The sequence below is a fragment of the Rhinoderma darwinii genome, chromosome 4 (genome assembly GCF_050947455.1).
Source record: "Rhinoderma darwinii isolate aRhiDar2 chromosome 4, aRhiDar2.hap1, whole genome shotgun sequence".
Lineage (NCBI taxonomy): Eukaryota > Metazoa > Chordata > Amphibia > Anura > Rhinodermatidae > Rhinoderma > Rhinoderma darwinii.
Window position 1 is genome coordinate 55,489,353 of NC_134690.1, and position 16,858 is coordinate 55,506,210.

Consider the following 16,858-nt stretch of genomic DNA (forward strand, 5'->3'; position numbering starts at 1 on the left):
CTTCTGAGACACTGCAGCTCTTAAAGTCATCCTTTAATTTTAAATGGCAGGCGAGGTCAATCAAATATTTGGGAGTCCAGATTCCTAGGGACCTAGTAGATCTTTACACTCTCAATTATCAGCCGTTACTGCAAACCACTCTTAAAAATCTACATTCATATGATCGAGCGCAGCTCTCATGGTTTGGCCGCATAAACGCTATCAAAATGGACATCCTCCCTCGGTTTTTATATCTATTTCAGGCTCTCCCAGTATTAATCCCCGGAACATTTTTTAAGGCATTGGAGAAAGCCTTTCGGAACTTTGTGTGGGGAACTTTGAGGCCACGCCTTAATCTGAAGTCATTGTCCCGTCCAAAACTGAAGGGGGGAGCTGGACTCCCGGACTTGATCACTTATCATCAGGCCGCAGTACTCGCAAGGGTGGTGGACTGGTTTCATAATGGATCCAAGAAACAGTGGGTAGAGATTGAGCAGTCCATAGTCGCGCTCTCACTTAGATCGTTGCCATGGATTCTTCCTGATTATAGGCCGGCACTTGCGACCCTGCCATTGCTAACCCAGCACTGCCTCACTTTATGGGACAGACTGATGGTTAGAAAGGGCCTTTCACATAGACCCGGGCTCCTTAGCCCGCTGTTTGATAACCCAGAATTCTTACCAGCTGTCAATACGAAACAGTTTATGATTTGGTCCTCATCTGAAAACACGAGATTATGTCAGGTAATGTCGGATGGGGGGAGACTCCCTCCTTTGTCCGAGTTGCGCGGGACTTGCCCGGGGAGGACGCTTTCTTGGATGGAACATGCCCAATTGTCCACCTTCTTACGTTCGGCCCTACCTGGCGGGATGCATATCGTCACTAGCACTGCATTTGAGTCGTTGTTGCTTCAAACCGAGCCTCCGGCCCGGGTGATATCTAACCTGTATACCTTACTTCTAGAGGCCTGTGATGATCAGCCTCCTGCATACGTCAGCGCATGGGAGCGAGAACTGGGAGTAACCCTGTCACTGGCTGATTTTGGATCTAATATTTTTTCTGTCCCACAAAATGCCGGTGGCATGTCATGCACAGGAAAAAAAACTTTAAAATACTGACTAGATGGTACCATTGCCCACAGATTCTGAGCAGAATGTACCCTGAGGTATCAGATTTGTGTTGGCGGTGCGGGACTGAGACCGGAACAATGAATGCACATCTGGCGGTAATGTCAAGTATTGCAGACCTTCTGGAAAGCGATTTTTGAAATCTATACAGAAGTGGAAGGTATGCAGATGGTGCCCACTCCTCAGATGGCTTTGCTATCCCTAATTCCGGGCCCTTTGCCGAGTATTAGGAAGGGGCTACTACGGCATTTCCTGACTGCGGCACGAACAGTTATTCCTAGACATTGGAAGTCCACTGTGCCGCCTTCAGTTGTCGAATGGGTAGCGGAGATGGATTCTTTATGTCGAATGCAATCTCTGGTTGCAGAGGACAGTGATCGCTTTGGTGCGGTTCTTTCTCTGTGGAGTGCATGTCATCCTTCAAATCTGGTCCACACTTTGCTAAATGGCTAGGCGGAACCCCCCCATAGAGGGGTCGGTCAGGAGCAGTCTGCTAATTCAGGGGCTTCCGTCTGGGAGAAGGGAACCCCTTCTTTCCTTCCCAGTCAATCCTCTCATTGCTCCCACTGGGCAGGTGGGACACGGGGAGGTTCTGGGTGGCCCAGGACGTTTAGCTCTGGGAGTCTATCTCTTTCCTTGATCTTTCCCGATCTCTCTCTTTCCCTCTTCTTCTTCCTCCCTCCTTTCGTGGGACGTAGAATGATATCACACACTTTACACAAAGCCTTGGATATACTTTTATGATGAGACCTTATCAAGGAGAGACAATGCCTATAGCCTGAGATGTGAATTTCGCAGATAAGGTGTGTGTGTAATATGTTGAAACATGCTAATGTCTCACCTAAGAGAACTATAGACAATGCAAATAATAACATGTATGTATATTGAGATGTTTTCTTTGGCTTGTTTGCTTTTGTATTTGCTAAAATTCTTAATAAAAATTTAGATTATGAAAAAATAAATAAAAAATGAGTATTTATTTTATGGGCGTTTACGTTTTTGTTTTTTGTAAGGGGTTAAGGGGTGATATGAACTCTAAATATCATGCGTCATTTATAGTACTGCCCTCCTATAGGACAGAGGGACCTTTTGGGCCTTCTCAGGCTCTAGAGCCAGGTGCAATCACAACTGCTGCTACACCTATGGTTACGCCTCTGGTGCAAGAAAGCTGACTAGTGATGAGTGAACCAGGGGCACAGTGGCACCAAACTGCCAGACGATGATTTGGGCATCAAACCGCTAAACAGCAGGAACTGAGGCTCTGAACCACTGCACACCAGTAATAGGTGGACGTTTTGTGGCTAAAGAAAGTGATGACCGTCAGACAAGAGGGCTCCCTGTCCTGAAATTATGTGTTATTTTACCTCACACATCTGCAGCTGAAAGAATCTCCGTTCTTTTTCCATCTCCTCAGCTATTTCAGCACCACTGATCTCTGTACGAATCATTCCGTGCAACTTCGCATGTTCCTTTTTTTCTTTCTCTATTTTAGTCCTAATATGATGACAAAAAAAAAAAGAAATACTTATCACAGATGCAACAACCTCATGACCAGATTTCATGGAATGATACTTTGAAGTGGCCCCATCACCAGCTCTGTAGTCGGCATCAGAATTCAGGAGAATGTACCATGACGCAACATCCAGTATAAAGCAACGTACAGTATAATGAAGGACCTATTTTTTTTAAGGTAAAAAAAAAAATGGAGAAAAGAAAAGCGTATATAAATGTATGTATGTATGTATGTATGTATGTATGTATGTATGTATGTATGTATGTGGCTCTATCCACATTTGTGTTGTGGTTTGTTAACGGAAATTACAATGCAATGTCCTTCATACCCTGGATACCACTGGCGCCGGACAGACCCCATTGACTTATAAGAGGATCCTTTGGGTTCCGTTGTGCGGTCTATCGATTTGACAGGACCTGAAAAGGAGGCTCAAAATGCAGATGTGAACAGAGTTTTTCAGTTTGGAGATGGCACCTCCAGACTATTTCTGCATGGTGGTAAGAAAATGACCTACACTAAGCAAGATAATGTTAATTTGCTTCCTTGCACTTGTGTTGGTCATATGTAGATATAAAGAAGATTATTTATACTAAATTCCAGATTTATCTTCATAGCTACGGCCACATTTAGACATGTTTTGTTCTTAATATTTAGGGCAAATTATTAATTCGGGATAACAGCGCAGCGCCAATCCAGCATTGAGCTTAATTTCCTAACAACCACAGTCCTTTCAACGGGGTTGTCAGGCAGCACTTCCATAGCAACCAGTCTGCCTCAGATTGCTCACCATCTCTAGATACAACTTGCCTTTGGACGGAGGGCAGAGAAGGGGCACAGAAGTTTGGCAGGAATTAAGGACTTTCTCTACCTCCTACTGACACAGTGACTATATTTTTGTAAAAAATAAATTTAGGTTGAGAGACTGTAAATCTCCTGGGAGCCATTAGACGTTTATAGGATTTTTGAGTGTAATGAAATGTAGGATTTGTTTTATTTAAGAGTCATTTTCCTTTACCACCCAGTAATAAGTGATTTAACACTTCAGTTAATTCACGTTTCATTCTATTCCTTTTACACACATAGACACGAGCTTCAAAAATCACTAAAACCAAACATAACAGATGAGGGAATTAAAGGATTATTTGTCACTTTCTGACCTACTACATGGGTCTACTGAGCTGTGATGTTAACTGGTCCCTAGTGAATGAGCATCGGGTCATATGTCGGTCATGCACATTTTTCCGAAAAAATACAATACTGGTTGGTTGCATTATTGGACAAAACATAAAAACAGATGCACATAAAGCACATTACAATTTAACAACAAAAAATAAGCTGCAACTTGCGGCCTTACAAATGTCACAGGGTTCTAGATTGACGATGCGAACAGAGAATCCTCCAAGATCTTCTGATTTCAAAGTACAAGGTCATATACATACAAAGACTCGTTCCCATACAATTGGAAAATTGTTTAGAATATGATAAAGTTCATTGCAATTTTCTATTAATTTTGTCCTAAATGGCAAATTTGGGGACATCTATGAACATAGTAATAAACACCAGGGAATGAGAATCTCTGGAACGGTTCATTCGGTCACCATAAAAACAACTAATTATAGGGATATTTCCATTATATGAAGAGATGACATATAGCTAGGACATGCCATCACTTTCTGATCAGTGTGGGGGGGGGGGGGTCCAGCCACGGATTCTCATTAAGAGAACAGTAATGCTCCCTCCAGCTGCTATGCAGGGAACGATCACACTGCCGCCTTTACTTGAATGGGGCTGTGTTGCAGTTCTTTGCACAGTGGGTGGCCACGATCGCAGCTGAGCAGAAGAAATTCCTCCGCCCATTGTTCTCAAGGTCACAGAGGTAAGACCTCCGCCGATCATAATGTTATGGCATATCCTAGCAATATGCCATAAAGTTATAAGACGGGTATGCCCCTCTAATGTCACGTCTATGGCTGCCATGAGAGACATAGAGGCATTAAAAATGATGTCTAGTTTGACTCCTGGTACCAATATAAAAATAAATGTTTCTCCAGAATGTGCGGTCAACATCTTCAGTGGATTGGTCATGATCAGAGGTGGCACTATATATATATTCCAGCAGGGTAAAAATAATCCCCTTAGCATTTTTCAGTTGCAAACATGGAGCGGACATCAATGGTGGCTCAGTACGAGAGTGCAAAGAAGAACATAGGATGTTCTAGGAACTGCTAATATTCTTATTGTACAGTGAACCACCAACACTGTCCTCCCGCCCAAAGGGAATTCAGTCTCATGCTTAATACACATGGGACCGATTTCAAAATGCTCAGAAGCCTCTTCAGGCGTGAATAATGCCTGAAGAGACATTATTGCGACCTCTGGTCATGATCTATAGGATTGTATGATTCAGTCTTCTTGCTTTATCAAGCCCAGGTAAGCATTTTATTTCCAGATTTCTAGATTCCCATCACAGGGATGGACAAAGCCTGGTCACCATGGCAACTCAAAAATCAGCCCTTGCGACTGGGTTTTGCTGTGCCTACTGGGAGGGGCGGCTTACTGTTACTGCCTGTTCAGGAAGTGGGAGGAGGGTGGCCCTGCTGTGGTCACCACCAATGTGGGCCCTGCTATGACTACTGGTGATGGTATTAGTTTCTGTGACTGCTGTGAAAGTAGGGGGTCAACTTTTGTTTCTACGATACCTTACAACTAAATAGCTTCACATCTCCAGCCTGCTTTTGGGAATCTGTAAGGGATTGTTAGTTTTTAGGCCAGTGCTAGAACATAGATTTAATCCATCCACACATTCCCAGGACAGGGGTGACAACATACGGATAATAGGACAGGACAAATGACCATCTTTCCAGATCACTTAGTTAATACAGTTAATGACTTACACTTTTGTTTCATAGTCTTTCCAGGCTTTATCAAAAGGCTTCTTCAAGTCCTGCAACACAATGTGATAAAGCCAAGTTATTAAAAAGTCACCAAGGTCAATAGTGCATTCAATATAAAGAGAAGCTACATGTCATATAGGTGATATCCAGAGAGTAATCTGAAATTGGATGTGTGATTATGAAAGCAGAAAATCCAGGATTTAGCTAAGGATTCCAATAAATCCTACAGAATTCTGCAAGACTAGGATGACTATAAATACTTTAAATTCAGTCCTACAAATAATCCTTAATGGAGTGGATACAGAATTATTATTTCAAAAGCTAAAACTACTTGACTTTATTATTTAGCCTTCTAGTATTATATTAATATATTAAACAAATCTGAATTATTGTCTTTTCTTTGTGGCGCGGGGGACAGGAGAGGCTAACCAGACATCCCTCATGCTGCCTGAAGTATATTAAAACAATTTATATTCCCTTCAATTAAAAGATAATTTCCTCCTAGATCCGTTTATGCCTCCAATTAGATCGGTTAAAAAAAACAGATCCTTCAGGGATCCATCAGAAATTGCCAGAACTCGACATAGATGTGAACATAGCCTTAGAACTCAATTTATTAAAAATTCTGTTAAGCTGCTTAAATAGGTGGATTTTCCTTTAACATCTGGAGAAAAGCTGGGTTACAATCTCTATCCAAATATCTCAGAAATGTATAACAGCTTAAAGGAGTTCTTCAGAAGCTCCAATAACCGCCCCCAAAATACAGCCGCTGCGTGTCCAGATGCTAAAGCCCTCGGTGTTAATAGAAGGCATGAAAAATAATTACAAAAATGGACTGAAAATATTTTAAGCCAACGCTTGCTGGCGAGTACCTGTACATGAGCCAGATGGCGACATTTGTGAGAATAAGCATGCTCAACTAGAAACAGGTAGAGTCTCGCTAAAAACTTGTAACCTCCTGCGTGATTGGCCATTTATAATGTCCATTATGTTGATCGGGTTGTTAAACGTCCAGTCAGTGGTACAAACTAATGCTCAATGGACTTAAAATTCAAAACACATCTCTAGAATATGGGAACCACCCACCAATGCCTAGAACAAAGGGGCAAAAGCCCTTTCGGCTTTTTCCTAAAACAGCTATGCTCCCAGCCAGCGGCTGTATCTGGTATCACAGCACATTCCTATTCAAATGAACGGGACGGGGTTGCAATTTTTACACACCGGAACTCCTGAACGGACGCTGTGTATGACTTGCAACACAGAAAACCCAAAGGGAGAGCCGCATCAGTGGACATCTAGGCATCAGACAGGCATGGATGGCATTTGTTTAGGCTATGTTCACAGAGTTTTTCAACTACGTTTGCGCCTGGCACATATGACGAATGTATCTATAGTGCACCATTTACGTCTTTTTTTTTTTAACGGTATAATAAAGCATAGTCATCCTGCAAAACATACTTATACCACGTGGCATATATTTATTTTTATCATAGGAGACTATAAGCGACGTATGTAACGGTGTCTATATATTAGCAAACGGTTGCTTCCGGAGGTATACGTCAGTAGTATTTCACAATGTATACCTCTGACATCCACTGCAAACGTGGTGTGAACAGACCATTAGAAATATGCCATCAATGATAGTGGAAAGCATCTTCAATGTGCTGTTCCAATATAATATTCTTCCACATTTCCTCGGAAAGCCGAGCAGAAATAAAAGCGGCACAGCTTCTGCCGCTCCGTTTAAGCGATTTTGGGGGTCTCAGTGCTGAGACCCACGCCGATCATAACGTCTGACATGTCACTATGACATGTCAAAAGTTTTTTTTAAAGTTTAGTAATCCTTTAAGCAAAAATACTCACTTACCCCTTTAACTCCTTTCAAGTCTCCTTTCAATAAACTATCCAGTGGGAATGTTATGATGTTGTTCATATTCTGAACCTACAAAAGCAAAAAAATAAATAATTCATAATGTGGGCACATATACCAGCAATGATGTATCATCGATAACTGAAGGTGGAATTACAGGACGCAGCAAACTTCCTTGAATTCACATACACATAAATCATATAGAAAACAAATTGTTGGACTTTATCCAGCCTTGACCCTTCCTATTATAGGAAGTTAGATAATGAGATCCACTGGGGACAGTGCCTGATGCATACCTCCCAACTTTTTAATTCGGAAAAGAGGGACATTTTTAAGCCACGCCCCTAAGCACGACCAATATCCGGCATCAACACATCAAATCACGGCCAGATCCTTCTGCAAATAACAAGATCATATTCTCACTGCGGATCTCTAGACTTACAAAAAAAACTATGGATATCACCAATATTATGGATCCGGTTATGTCGTCTTTATGTTACTTTTCCTATCTTGGGTATAACATTTGCTCATCACGGCGGCAGCTGCAGGACAAACCAAAAGGCTGAGAACAATGAAAGTCAAGAGGGAGACCCTGTGGTGGATGACTTTTCAATTGACAGGTAGCAGAGTTACATGATGGGGATTTTTTTTTTTTCAGTTGTGCTACAGCTCAATGGAAAAATCATCCACCAAAGCCCCCTTGTAGATCGCTCCACACACAGCCCCCCCCCCTGTAGATCGCTCCACACACAGCCCCCCCCCTGTAGATCGCTCCACACACAGCCCCCCCCTGTAGATCGCTCCACACACAGCCGCCCCCGTAGATCGCTCCACACACAGCCCCCCCCCCCGTAGATCGCTCCACACACAGCCCCCCCCCAGTAGATAGCTCCACACAGCGCCCCCTTTTGTACATAGCCCCACACAACACCCCCCCTTCCCCCTTGTACATAGTGGCACACAACCCCCCTCCCCCCTTGTACATAGCACCACACAACCCCCTTATACTTTGTGCCACAATGCCACCAGAGCGGAGAGCGGTAGAGGTAGCCTATTGCTGCCATTCTCCGCTCTGCTTTGACGTCACTCACCGTCAGAAGAGGGCAGGAGTTCTCACTGGTGTTGATGAAGGCCAGAGAATGGACCAGTCCAGTCATCTGACCTGTCACCTGACCGGTGAGGTCAGATGACAGGTCAGGTGACTGGACTGGTCCACTTCCAGGCAGGCATCGATCCCAGTCAGAACATCGACTCAAGACTCCTGCCTTCTTCTGATGCTTTAATACATCTGCAGCGCCCAGCGGGACATTTTGCAGAACGCCTGGTACGGCGGGATATCGGTGAGAAACCGAGACTGTCCCGCCGGATCCGGGACAGTTGGGAGCTATGCCTGATGTGAACACATTCTCTGTACATTGCTGCAGTATATGAGGTTGTTATATAAACAATGCCACATAATAATAATATTAAAAAAAAAACAAAAAAACAAATTGCCGTACGGTTTCTGAAATGCGACATACTTTTTCCAAGGGAGCATGGCCCTAAAGGCTCGCTAGACTCTGGTTCTCGGCAGGGAGAATCCGTACTTTCCAAAATGTGTAGTATCTGTGCATTCATAAGTATAAATGGTTCTGATAATAAATATATACAAGAATGTTCAGCTTCATTTGTAAGGTCAGCTTATTACACTACCATAACAAGGGGGGAAAAAAACATCCTCCCCCACAATGACTCTTGTCCTTACAAATGACAGCTAGATACTGACACAATAATGAGCTCCCTTATTTTGTTTGAAGATGGAGATGCCCAACTGCAAAACCACAGACACCAGTTTAAAATATAGAGTTCATCTACATCAAAGTTGAATCACCATGTAAATAGATTATTGATTTTGACCTGATCCTGAGCTACTGTCTGTGTTATAACCCAGAGCTGCATTCACAATTCTGCAGGCTGTAGACCTAAAACATACCAGCACTCCGTGCCGGCTGAACTTTCTGTCCTTGCTTTGCGTTCTGGGAAGCATCATACGATTAGGGATGTGTCTGAACACACACTTTGCCCTTTCGGACGACTGGCAGAACTGTAACACATAAGGCCTTGTTCACAACTGGATTCAGCTTTCCATTATTCTACTCCACAAGAGAAACAGAACGGAAAATAAAGAAGCTCTGATTCCGTTGCATAACAACCACCAACAGAACCCTTTGACCGGTCAGTAATTTTACCGGAAAAAATAGAGCAGCATGCTGCGCTCATACTTGCCAACAGTCCCGACTTTGCCGGGACTGTCCCCAATTTACAGAGACAGTCCCGGAAAATTACTGTACTGGACATGTTCTGGCAACTGCCATATTCAATTGTATCCTCAGTGCGCCCACACTCCTCCTGGAGCGGAATCCCCATCCAGAGTGTTACCGACGCTCTGGCGGGGAATGCCGCTCCTAGAGGCAGCCCCTGACGTCACGGTCCATATATGGACAGTGAAATCAGGGATTCCTCCAGAACGCACTATCCGGCCAGAACGGAGTCGGAGCAGTATGTGGCACAGTCTCTACAGGGGGGGAGCGGTGTGTGGCACGGTCTACAGGGGGGAGTGGTGTGTGGCACGGTCTACAGTGGGGGGAGCGGTGTGTGGCACGGTCTACAGTGGGGGGAGCGGTGTGTGGTACTGTCAACAGGGGGGGGAGCAGTGTGTGGCACTGTCTACAGGGGGGGAGCAGTGTGTGGCACTGTCTACAGGGGGGGAGCAGTGTGTGGCACTGTACAGGGGGGGGAGCAGTGTGTGGCACTGTCTACAGGGGGGGGAGCAGTGTGTGGCACTGTCTACAGGGGGGGGAGCAGTGTGTGGCACTGTCTACAGGAGGGGGAGCAGTGTGTGGCACTGTCTACAGGGGGGGGAGCAGTGTGTGGCACTGTCTACAGGGGGGGAGAAGTGTGTGGCACTGTCTACAGGGGGGGGAGCAGTGTGTGGCACTGTCTACAGGAGGGGGAGCAGTGTGTGGCACTGTCTACAGGAGGGGGAGCAGTGTGTGGCACTGTCTACAGGGGGGGGAGAAGTGTGTGGCACTGTCTACAGGGGGGAGGAGTGTGTGGCACGGTCTACTGGGGGCAGTGTGGGGCACCATCTACAAGGGGCATTGAGTGTGTCACTATCTACACTGGTTTTTACGCTACCAGTAGTGGTCAGCACATATTACCGAACACTAGTGATAAAGCGAGACATCACCTGTAAACATCCGGATAACCAGAGAGATACTGGCCACCATACTAGTTTTCAGCCAAACTAGTGCAGAATTATTTTTTTGTTTATTTGTACGCATCAACTCTGGGAAGAAAGCCACGCCCCATTAGCCACACCCATGACAAGTCAAGCCCCATAAAACACACCCACCAAAGAAGCCACACCCTAAGGCCTTATTTACAGAAGCGTAGTTCACGTCCGTGATACACGCGTGAAAATCACGCACGTCGCACAGACCTATGCTAGTCAATGGGACCGTTCAGACATTCCGAATTTGTCACAGAGCGTGTCCTATACTTTAGCGTTTTTGCTTATCACGCACCCATTGAAGTCGTGGGTGCGTGAAAACAGCGCACGGCACAGGAACGCACTTCCGTGTGCCGCGTGTGATTCGCGCTACAGTTGTTGAAGAAATGAAGGGAATAATAAAACTACCTCCTTCATTTCTGTTTATAAACATCAAAACCACGTGTCATAACGATGCCATACGCGCACCAAACACTGATGCCACACGGAACTGCAACGCACAAAAAAACACAACATTTTTTGCGTTCGTGTGAATTTCGCGTGTCACTGGAAAAAAAAAAACAAACGTTGGCAACTATGTGCGCTATTGGTTCCGCCATTCTCGGCCAGATCTGCGATGGCGGCCCCTAACAGAGCCTTTAATGCAGATGTGAACGGGGTCCAACATAAGCTGCCGCTCAGTCAGTACAAGATAAGTAGAGCAATGGATTTACAAAGTTACTCAACTTTATATGCAAATTATTCTTCTTAAAAGGTGTTCAAATATGGATATGTAAAATAAATATGTACACTTTTCTGCCATTGTTTATAGCTCCAATGCATCTAAAATTAAAAGCAACTGTAGACATAGTTGCTTTATTTTTAGTTTCTGATGCATTGGAGCGATACAGATGGCTGCGCCTAGTCTTTTTCACGAAATACTCAGTTTCACCTTTTTAACAATTGCTTGGCAAAGGATGTTGCAGTACATTGGTGACCTTCAGCTGACTGAATCTTAGGCCAGAATGGCCAGTGTGTGTTTCCTCAAAATGTAACCTACTCGCGGCCTAACTTTGGATTGTTCAGTGTACTCCATTTTTTCTAGAAAAATTGATTGTCAGCATGTTTGCCAGAAAGCCCGAGTTTAGACTATGTTCACATTGTGCTTTTTTTTGGGCCTACATTTGGCATATACGTCGGGTAAGCTCTGGAAGTATAACATTAAACGTAAGCTGTGATGCCTCACAGTGGCATCTGTCACTCATAGGATATAATAGCACTTGGCTAAGAGATACATCATGAACTCTAATGCACTTTTCATGTGGTATCCAGTAAATGGATGCCAGTTAGGAATTCGTTAAACGCATCAGTCACCAATAGGCTATGATATCTGTTTAACCCCTTAAGGACGCAGCCTATTTTGCACCAAAGGACGCAGCGATTTTTTTTCTCTTCAACTCCACAAACTTTTAATTTTTTCGCCAAAACAGTGATATAATTCTTGTTTTTTTGTGTGACAAGACGTTTTTATTTTTTTATTTTTCCGTCAAAGGAGCTCTATGAGGGCTTGTTTTTTTGCGGGACAAGTTTTAATTTTCATTGGTACCATTTTGGGGTACATACTATTCTTTGATCGCTTTTTATTAAATTTTTTTGGAGGTGGGATGTTTAAAAAACAACTTCGGCATTGTTTTTAAGTCTGTTATTTTACGGCATTCACCTTTTACGATAAATATTGCATTTATTTTTATCTTCCTGGTCGTTACGAATGTCGTGATACCAAATATGTATAGTTCTTATTTTTACACCTTTCAGAAAATAAAAGGGGCTAAAAGGTTTATGGTCTTTTTATTTTTTTTCAAAAACATAGAACTGTTTTTTTTTTCTTTTAAAAAGTTCTCCTATAGGACGTGAACACCTAACCTTCTGATCGCTCATGTAACATTTTGTATGGAAATGCATTATATGTGTCATTGTAAAACTCACATGCAATGTATTAGGCGCGGTTTCTGGCAGGGCCCCCATTCCCCTGTATAATTACATTAATACATGGCATCAGTGTTAAAAGTCCAGGATCAGAGATATCTCCGATTCCGGCTGATAATGTGGGGTGTCGGATGTATATTACCGCTGACATCCGCAAGTGATGGCGCCGGCTGAGCTCCTGAGCCATCACAGCAGCGCAATAGAACCTCAGCTCAAGTTAACGAACTGCAAGCCACAACATACTATCGTTACAGAGCAGGATGGGAAGGGGTTAACAAACGTTGCGAAAATATATTGAAAAATTCATGATGTATCCATTGAACAATTGACTGGGAGATGTCATACAGTAGCATCTGTCACGTTAAATTAAAACCGTATACGCTTACTTACTGGACTCTGAGGCCCCATGCACAGGACCGTAAAAAAACGCAGTTTTTGCAGACCGCAATTGCGGGCCGCAAAAATGGACCCATTCACTTTCATTGAATGTGGACATCTTTCCGTAGCGCTACGTGCCGGGAAGTATGGAGCATGTCCTATTTTTCGTATTTTATGGGCCGTGCTCCTATACTTTGTATGGGAGCACGGCCCGAAAATGCGGGTGGCAGTCGGCGGCCGCCCATGCCCACAATTGCGGGCACGGTCGTGTGCATGGGGCCTGAGGGATGGAATACAGAAGTAGACAACGCTAAGCCATACATTTTTAGCCGCGGTCTGACAACGGAGCACTATGGACACGTTTACCGGGTATGTCGGGAGCTTTCCCAATGTACATATTAAACAAAAAAAAAACATGATGTGGACAGAGCCTTTGTCCTCAATTTTGCACTATATAGAAAGATGGCAGCCACTCCCCTGGTCCAGGTAAGCACTTGAAGAGGGAATGGGTAAAGATCAAACATAAGAGAACTGATGGTTTTTGCTCTTTTCATACGCACTGCAGTGGAATAGTGTAAATTATAAAGCAAATAACTTCACCCCACTCCATACAGGAATCTATCAACATGAGTCGGAGTTGTCTGAACAGCTTTGTCACGAGGGACCTACAGTCTGATTGAATGCAAAAATTTGCTAAGCAATTGCCATTGGAAATATTTCTTTATTTCTCACGTGTGAACAGTGACCTTCAATACTTTGCAAGATTTTTTCTAACACAGTAAATGTATATGTATTAGACAAACAATATTTCTTTAACCTCACATAGCGGATGGTTGAAGCTTTAGCCCGAAAAAAAATATTCATCTACATACATATATAATGGCCAAAGCATATGGACTCCCCAATAATCAGTGGGTTCAGTCATTTCAGCAATACTCATTGCTAACAGGTTCATATAATAAAGCGAAGCGCCGTATAATCTCTCCTCAGACAAAGGTCCCATGCACACGAACGTGTTTTTGCGTCCGCAATTCCCCCGAAAATCCACGGGAGAACTGCGGCCCCATACACACTATCCGTGTTTTCACGGGTCCCCGCATATCCGCAAATCCGTGCCGCACAAACTCAGGACATGTCTTACTACAGCCTGCAAATTCGATGCGGACATGCCCATAGAAGTCAATGGGCCCATGGAAAATGCGGGTACACCTCCGTGTGTCAACCGCAGTTTGCGGATTTGCGGAAGTGTTGCTAGGCGACGACCGGGAATGAATTCTGTCGTCATCCTGTTTTACCTAGGCTTTTTGTTTTATCCGCATTTTGCGGATTACATAAGGATGAACTGCGGAGGACCTTTTACGGAACACGGTCCTGGAATTTGCGGACCAGAAAAACACTACGGTCGTGTGCATGAGGCCAAACACTAGAAGTAGAATGGGTCATATTGAAAAGCTCAGTGATTATCAATATGGCACTGGCATACGGTGCCACCTTTCCAACAAGTCAGTTTGTCAAATATCTGACCTGCTACCGTTGTTCCAGTCCACGATAAGCAGGGTCGGACTGGCCCACCTGAGGATTCTCCTATGGGTCCAGGTTCTGACACAATAATGGGCACTAAAGGTCCTGCAGTAAACCCCATTAGGAGGGGACTTTCGGGACAACTTGCCACTTGAGTCTATTCCTTATTGGTCGATTCACAAATAACCTATTAGACCTTCACAATGCAATTAAAAGTGGGTGCTTCAATAATAAGCTGATCATAGGGCGTCCTGCTGCTGAAATGATCACCTATCAGCTGTAATCTATGGATGAAACTGGCAGCAATTTTTCGATCCCCTGCAGTGCCACCACAGGGGAAAAGATGTATTGCACTTTGCAGCTGCTCTGTCTGGCTAATAGATAAGGGTCCTGAACTGGGCAACTCGCCCATTAAATAGGAATTGTCACCTCTCCTAAATTGTCTGTTTTAGTAAATACGTGTATTCCCTATGAAATAACAATTCTGGAGCATCTTTTCTTAGAACTGTATGTTGTGCGGTTCCTTTGTTATTCCTCCTGGAAATGTATCAAAAAAATTGACAACTGGGTGTTACCCAGTGACCATGTCCAATCGGTGCGGACAGAGCGAGAATGTGTAGGGACACGCCCACTTGGCAAGGGGAAGTGGTAACGCCCAGTTGTCAATTTATCCATACAATTATATGAAAAATAAGAGGAACGGCACAAGGCAGAGTTCTAAGAAATTATGATCCAGAATTGTTATTTCATGGGAAATACAAGTGTTTATTAAAACAAAACATGTCAGGAGAGGTGACAAATATAGATTATACCCAGGACCCGGAGTCTACTACGCTATGGATTCCGTTGGAAAACCGGAAACCAGCCAGAATGGTGACGAACGGAAAGCATTAGCGATGTTTCCGTCACCATTGAGATCAATGGTGACTGAAACGGAAGCTGTGCTGTCAGTTTCACTTTCTGTTGCGGGGTTCACCCGACGGAACCCCGAAACGGAAATGAACGGTGATGTGAACAGGCCCTAAAATGTCATATATATGTCTATATGCAAATATTTTCAGATAATCACTAAATCTAAATAGACCAAAAACATCAGCAATTCAGATGCCGGTAAACATCAGAGTCGTGCAGTCGACAAATAGTCTGATTAGGTGCAGGGGGTGAATACATGTGCGACTGCTCCTCTTCTCTTTTTTTTAGTAGAATACTCTGCAGCAAATCTGACCCAGATGCCACAGGGAATTTAGGCCGAAAGCCCGCACCAAATCGTGTGTTTGACTTGGTGCAGACTTTTGGGTGGATTTGCTGCTGAAGACACCAGATGAGAGGGAGGGGGAAAAAAAAAAGTAAATACTTATCTCCTCCGTCTCCCATAGCAACGCATCATTCCTCCCAGACCTGGTGTCAGTGATTCCAGCCACCTGAGAGCGTTTTCTTCCATGTGACCATGGCACCCTGTGATTGGCTGCAGCAGTCGCATGGGATAATACATCATCTCAGGATGCGGTCAGCACTAAAACCAGACGAGGGAGAACCAGCCGCGTCACTATGGGAACACCAGTAGCAGTGAGTGTGGATTTTTTATTTTAAAACATACTTGCAATGTTTGCTGCAAATTCACTATCTTTTCCCACACAAAAATATAGCCTTGCTATTTGTTGCAGAATTTCACTTCCACAGAAAGCCCGTAACAAATATGCAGCCATTTCGGAGCATTTATTAATATGCTGTGGTTTCGAAAATCTGCAATGCAGGTCAATCTCTGCCCGGAAATATTCAGCAGCGCGTGGAAGAGATTTTTAAAATCTGAAAATCCACAGCAATTATGCTACGTGTGAATGGCGGCCTTATTCCAGCATTTAAAGAAAATCTTGTTTTAATAAGCGCTGGGCTCTGGAACACATGTCCGCTGGGCGGCTTCCCTCTATTCTCCCTGTCCGGCTTTGTTTATAGGGAGTGACCTGTCAGGGTGCGGGTTCTTCTCAGCCCATAGACAATGATGTATGTTCAAAGGTCCTTGACATCCCTTTACACTAGTGAGTCCTCGAAGATATCAATAATCACGTTAAAAACTTGTATAATGATGCATTTAAGTAATTCAAATGAAAAGTGATGCACAATTTGGGTGTAATATTATAAATCTTCCCTACTCTTACTATTTTCTCAAGACTGAAGGTACCTACCAACTGAAACCGGTGTAGAAAGAGGGAAATACAAAAGAGTGTGGAGTATGACTTTTTTTTGCTGTTGGATAGTATTTGTCTTGGACATATCTGCAGAGCTGAAATCATACTGTAACACAAAGCCTTTACAGTGTGTAGGTAAGTAGCTTGTATTTAA

General features: G+C 43.8%; 1 protein-coding gene across 4 annotated transcripts in view; it reads right to left on the reverse strand.

The window, feature by feature from the left end:
* The window catches only part of ASAP2 (ArfGAP with SH3 domain, ankyrin repeat and PH domain 2), a 217,378-nt gene that overhangs the window by 92,277 nt on the left and 108,243 nt on the right, over positions 1-16,858 (reverse strand). For 3 of the 4 annotated variants that reach the window (XM_075861122.1, XM_075861123.1, XM_075861125.1), the window contains exons 4-6: positions 7,381-7,455; positions 5,514-5,563; positions 2,471-2,600 (exon numbers count right to left, since the gene is read on the reverse strand). In XM_075861122.1, the coding sequence (XP_075717237.1) occupies positions 2,471-2,600; positions 5,514-5,563; positions 7,381-7,455 (255 nt within the window). Of the gene's footprint in view, positions 1-2,470; positions 2,601-5,513; positions 5,564-7,380; positions 7,456-8,474; positions 8,545-16,858 lie in introns of those variants that run through there. The other variant, XM_075861124.1, reaches the window with a different exon arrangement.